The sequence below is a fragment of the Austrofundulus limnaeus genome, unplaced genomic scaffold (assembly GCF_001266775.1).
Source record: "Austrofundulus limnaeus strain Quisiro unplaced genomic scaffold, Austrofundulus_limnaeus-1.0 Scaffold4, whole genome shotgun sequence".
Taxonomy (NCBI): Eukaryota; Metazoa; Chordata; class Actinopteri; order Cyprinodontiformes; family Rivulidae; genus Austrofundulus; species Austrofundulus limnaeus.
In genome coordinates this window covers 1,614,274-1,619,538 of record NW_013952406.1, presented here as the reverse complement: position 1 = coordinate 1,619,538, position 5,265 = coordinate 1,614,274, and the positions used below count along the sequence as shown (strand labels likewise).

Below are 5,265 nucleotides of genomic sequence, written 5' to 3'. Positions count from 1 at the left end.
GTTCCTGAAGTTGGGCTTGGAACCCAATTATGGGTCATGAAGCACCTTGGATAATCTCCAGAAATCAATTTAAAGGATAATAAAACAATTGATGATGTAATATTTTCCCTATAATTATTACAAAAACACAAAATAAGTATAAATAAGTATTTATATTTTGTATAAGCTGTTTAGATTGTCAAAAAGCCTGTGTTTTTAGGGTTATTAACAAAGTTCGTGTACTCAGACCAGTAATAGTTGGGGTCACAAGGTTTTGCCATGGATATTTTGTGGGTCAGAAGATAAAAAGTTTGGGAACCACTGGGTTAGATCACGTGTGTTGTGATTCTTTGACAGCCTTACCTTCTGCTGTTCAAGATAATATGACTGGTAGAAAATTAGTTATTAGTGGTACTGCATTTTAATTTTAGAAAGCGCAAATCTGCTAATGAAAAATAAAAATTAGTAAGATTGCCAAAGCGCAAACTAAATATTTAGGTCCGCAATTAGCGGATTTGTGCTTTAGTGGACTGGTGCCCACCACTGCTGAAACGTCACTTCACTCTATTAAAAAAGTCTTATTATCACGTTTTCCCTGACTGTGATTCCCCACCCCCTCAGAGTGTCCCGAGGGTCCTAACATCTTAGTGGTGCTCCTGGCGGTGGCTGGAGCCATCCTGCTGCTGGGCCTCGTCGGTTTGCTCATCTGGAAGCTGCTGATCACCATCCACGACCGCAAAGAGTTCGCCAAGTTTGAGGAGGAGCGAGCCAAAGCCAAATGGGACACGGTGAGAAACGATGGAAACACAGGAATCCAGCTTTAAATCGACTCCTTTAAAGGCGTAGAAGTCTAAACAGAATCATCTCCACGTTCGTGTTTTTCAGGCGAACAACCCGTTGTACGTCGGAGCCACCTCCACTTTTACCAACGTAGCGTACCAGAGCAACTAACGGCCGAATGCAACAAGTTCAAAACTCAGGGGTGGACGACTGCAGAGCAGAAAGTTGAACTGCTGCAGAAAACTTCTTACTGCTGTTAAAAATTTAATGTGATAAATGTACATAAATACTGTAAAAARCCATAATGAGAACTGTTAATAAGGCACTGATCGTTCCCTCTGAGGCTTTTTTTTAAAGATGGGTCAGACTGTAGCACCTCTGGTATGTTTACACCAAACAGAACTGTTGTTCGGCCTTTTTTTTTCTCCTGATGTAAAACATTTCTCTGCCACCTCCGCAACATTTTCTTTTTCTGATTGTAGTTATTTTTAGTTTAAAGTTGAAATCCCGCTGCTGGTTTACAGAGACGTCTGCCGTCATTGATGTAATGTAATTGAATGAGATTGCACATAAAATTATTTTAAAGGTTAGTCTAGGAATTCAAGACCTTTATTATCCACGTGTTTTACTTGTTTCAGCTCTGTGTCACTCTGAAATGCAGGATATATATAGAGGATGACTTAGCCCTGTAAAGATATAAAGCTTATTTTTTTTTTGTTGTGAAGTTTTAGGGACTGTTGTGAAATAAAGTCGGTAGGTAAAGCTATGAAACATGGTAATATATTTTGGTTTTGCAGGTTCTGTTTTCAGGATGTGGTCTGAACTCTGATATCTGTCACGTTTTTTTATAGACTGAAAAAAACAACAACTCTATTTAAACCGGACATCACCAAAATCCGCATAAATCTTATTTTATTCCTTGTTTTGTTTTTTGTTTTTTTAACTGTCCGATCTGCCAGGGGCTGTTTGAGGTGAATATTTTCACATCCAAAGCAATGAGAAACTTCTGCCCTCAGCAACTGTTTGYTTTACAAGTCCTGACAGATCAGCTGTGTCGTTCGTTTTGGATCCAAATGTTAATAAAAGTTTCTGATCGCCTCCCAGCTTCATTTATTCTCATGTAAAACTGAAAATGAAAACATATCTATTCTGTTCTCCTGAATAGCTAGATTTTTACAAATAAATTTCATTGTCAAGTCAATAATCAGTAAACTACCTGTTAACTAAAGTATTTCTGGGTTTTTATCTATTTTTTTAAAACTCTTTCACACTGTATTGAGTAATTTCCTGTCATCTGACCACACCGCCTGATTGACTGGTAAGGTTTGAATCTTTTCTAAAAGCAACATACCACTTCCAGCARATGTCACGACAAGTTGGAGGAAGTATAAATAATAATTTGTGTGATGTTTGTCACTAGATTTGACTGACTGGGCATTAAAATGATAACCAGTTGTTCTGAACTTGGGTACAGTTTATTTTGAAAAAGTATAAGAGAATTTAGAGACAATATCTGAGTATTTCTCACCATTCTTTTGCTATTCGGAGCTTTGATTATGGTTGTTTAACTGCTAAAGCTGCTCCTCTTTGTTAGAAATAAAACCTTTTGGCTCTTAAAAGTTCATGTTAATGCTTTCAAAGTAGATCAAATAATCACAAAAARCCTATAAAATGTATAAACGGATTTAAAAGATATTTGCATGAATTAGGAGGGATAAAATGTGTTTGTTTAATTTATAAGAATGAACTTACATGCACAAGCATCTCTGCGTGTACTTTTTAATTGCGCTGCTTTTGAGTGACTGTAAAAATAATCCTAATATGTGTCTCCCTCTAGTGTTCAAACGCTGCAACATATAATAAAGTTTGTCAAATGGTTAAAGATGCATCTGTTCAAGTAAATGCAATTTGAATTTATTTTGAAGTTAAAATGGCGTATGTATAWTTGTTTTACTCTAAGTCTAAATCAATGTCTGAGTGTGACAGATAATAATAAAACACTTAGGTCTTTATAGATGCGTGTTTTCCGCCTGTCCCTGAACGCATCACCGCTTAAGGCCCGCCTCTTTTTGCGTCGCGTCACATCCAACATGGCGGCGCCCCGTGCGGTGGACGGAGCGGGTGAAAGCTGCGGCGACACCGGGCTGATTCTGTCACCAGGGGACCCGAAGAGACCTCAGTTCGGGACTCGGTTCCTTACAGACCCGCGACAAGTCTTCCAGCACAACGCTTGGTCGGTAACAGACACCAGAACCGGGTCGGAGACGTGAAATTAGCATGAAGTTTTTCAAAGAGCTAACTGTTTTAGCAAAGCTACTTTACTCTTGTCACTAAATAAGTATTTTATTTTCGTTTGTTTAAGACAATTTTCTTTTTTAATATTATAAAACTAATTTAATATTAAATTAGTTGGGCATTTGTTACGCTGTCAGTTAATAAAATAATTGTACAGCGAGTGCAATTTATTTTATGTTTATATTTTGTTTACGAAGTAGATGGTTATTTATCATTCACTTTAGTTCATTAATTTTGTAGATATTTTTTTTTTTTACATTTGCCCATGTCAATAGGGGGAGAAAATTAACACAATAAAACATTTGTCTTTGCTTTCTGCAGTGTTATTGTTTTTGTTAACTCTGGATAACAATGATGTTGTTTTTTCCCAGGGACAATGTGGAGTGGACTGATGAGCAAGAAGAAGCTGCAAAGAAGAAAGTATCAGAAAACAATCAGCCACTGCCTGCAGACAAGCAAGGTTGGGTTGTAGCAGTGTACACTCATCTCAAAATTTGATATATAAAAAAAAAGTGCAAGTCACGATCCATATTGCACAAAAMCTTCAATTATTTTCTCCTGTCCTTCCGAACAGAGGAATACGACAGCCGGGCCAATGAATACTGGAATGAGTTCTACACGATACACGAGAATCGTTTCTTCAAAGACCGACACTGGCTCTTCACCGAGTTCCCGGAGTTGGCCCCACAGTGCAGCCTAAACCCAGAATCGAGTCCAAGTGCCTCGGGCGCAAACGGCTGCCAGCAGAACGGTCCTGATCGARAACAAAGCGGGGAATCTTTGTCTCCTGAGAGCGGCGACTTTCCTGGCTCCTCTGCCACGTATCGCATTTTAGAGGTAACGAGCTGGAAACATTTGTATCACAAGCATATTCAGAAATATGCATTTGTTGCATCTGGAAAGGTTCATTTTCTATAAAATTTACTCCCGTGTGCTGAGAGCTGATAACGCCTGAAATGCTATAATGATCATTAGTTTATTACCTGATCTACAGGTTGGCTGCGGTGTAGGAAACACAGTTTTCCCCATACTGAAGACCAATAAGTAAGAACACATGAGTGCTGATATTTATGGGTTTTGGGGTGTTTTTAAAAAGCAGCCTTTTATAGTCTGATACTATAACTGCACCTTTGGTTATTGCAGCGATCCAGGACTCTTCATTTACTGCTGCGATTTCTCCGGCACCGCTGTTGAGTTAGTAAAGGTGACGTATTTGGAGTTGTTAAMGAAYAGTTCTGAGCTGAAGGCTTGTGAGCTAACTAATGAAAACTGAACATTTCTCCTYGTCAGACTAATCCGGAGTACGACTCCGAGCGCTGCTTTGCCTTTGTTCACGACTTGAGTGACRCCGAAGCCAATTACCCCGTCCCTGATGGGACTCTAGATGTTATCGTGTTAATCTTTGTGCTCTCGGCACTGCATCCGGACAAGTATGAACTCTYATTTTTGCCTTGTTTAAACCTTTTTCTTACTCTGCCTTTCATTTAGAATCAGCAGCTAYAGACCTTGTGTTAAAGCTTTCCTTTTGTTTCAGGATGCGTTTGTCCATCAGGAGATTAGCACACCTGCTGAAACCAGGAGGGGTGATGCTGCTCAGGGACTACGGGCGTTATGATATGGCACAGCTGCGCTTCAAAAAGGGTTAGTCCAGCTGAAATCCAGCCATCCAGGCTCAAACTTAGATCGGTTTTTAGAAGCACCAACTTATTCTTAAAGACAGAGATCCCAATCTRTGTAGAAAATATTTGTAAATGAAGGTAAATATTGTGACAAAGTTGCAAAAATAAAATCTCCTGAATGAGCTGTTTTGATATAAGAATGGCTAACATAGTAAAAAGTACACAGAAGTAGAAAAACTGGAAAACAGAATTCACACTAATAAATTAGTCGTTCTGGTTCCACATGAGCAATGAAGCTTATTTGTATGTAAATCTTAGAACCCATAGTCAGGCTCTACAACAGGGCGTACAAAATTCATAAAAAACTTCCTGGTTGGACTCATCACTGTACAGTTCTTTCATTGTCTGTTGCCTTGACTTTTTAGAATTATGTTTTGTTTAGTGGTATTAATTTATATTTTCAGATCTTCCAAGGTGCCAATTATGGAACTCTCTGTGCATTGCTGCCCAAATCAACCAAATCTTCTATGTTTATACTAAAGCATGGAATGACATTCCTCAAAACATAAAGTCCATTTCAAAACTACAGCCC

At 38.6% G+C, this 5,265-nt stretch overlaps 2 protein-coding genes across 2 annotated transcripts in view; both read left to right on the top strand.

The window, feature by feature from the left end:
• itgb3a (integrin beta 3a) overlaps positions 1-1,857 on the top strand; it is a 16,413-nt gene extending 14,556 nt beyond the window's left edge. The window contains exons 14-15 of the mRNA XM_014022783.1: positions 601-767; positions 865-1,857. Of these exons, the coding sequence (XP_013878237.1) occupies positions 601-767; positions 865-930 (233 nt within the window). The 3' untranslated portion in view covers positions 931-1,857. The remainder of the gene's footprint in view (positions 1-600; positions 768-864) is intronic.
• Positions 1,858-2,834: 977 nt separating this feature from the next.
• On the top strand, positions 2,835-4,695 carry mettl2a (methyltransferase 2A, methylcytidine; the record flags this gene model as incomplete). The annotated part of the gene is given in 7 exon segments (XM_014022792.1): positions 2,835-2,992; positions 3,426-3,514; positions 3,629-3,891; positions 4,049-4,098; positions 4,198-4,258; positions 4,345-4,484; positions 4,589-4,695. Coding segments are annotated over 7 exon segments (853 nt in total), but the record flags the coding sequence as incomplete, so codon positions are not given.
• Between the last annotated feature and the right edge of the window lie 570 nt (positions 4,696-5,265).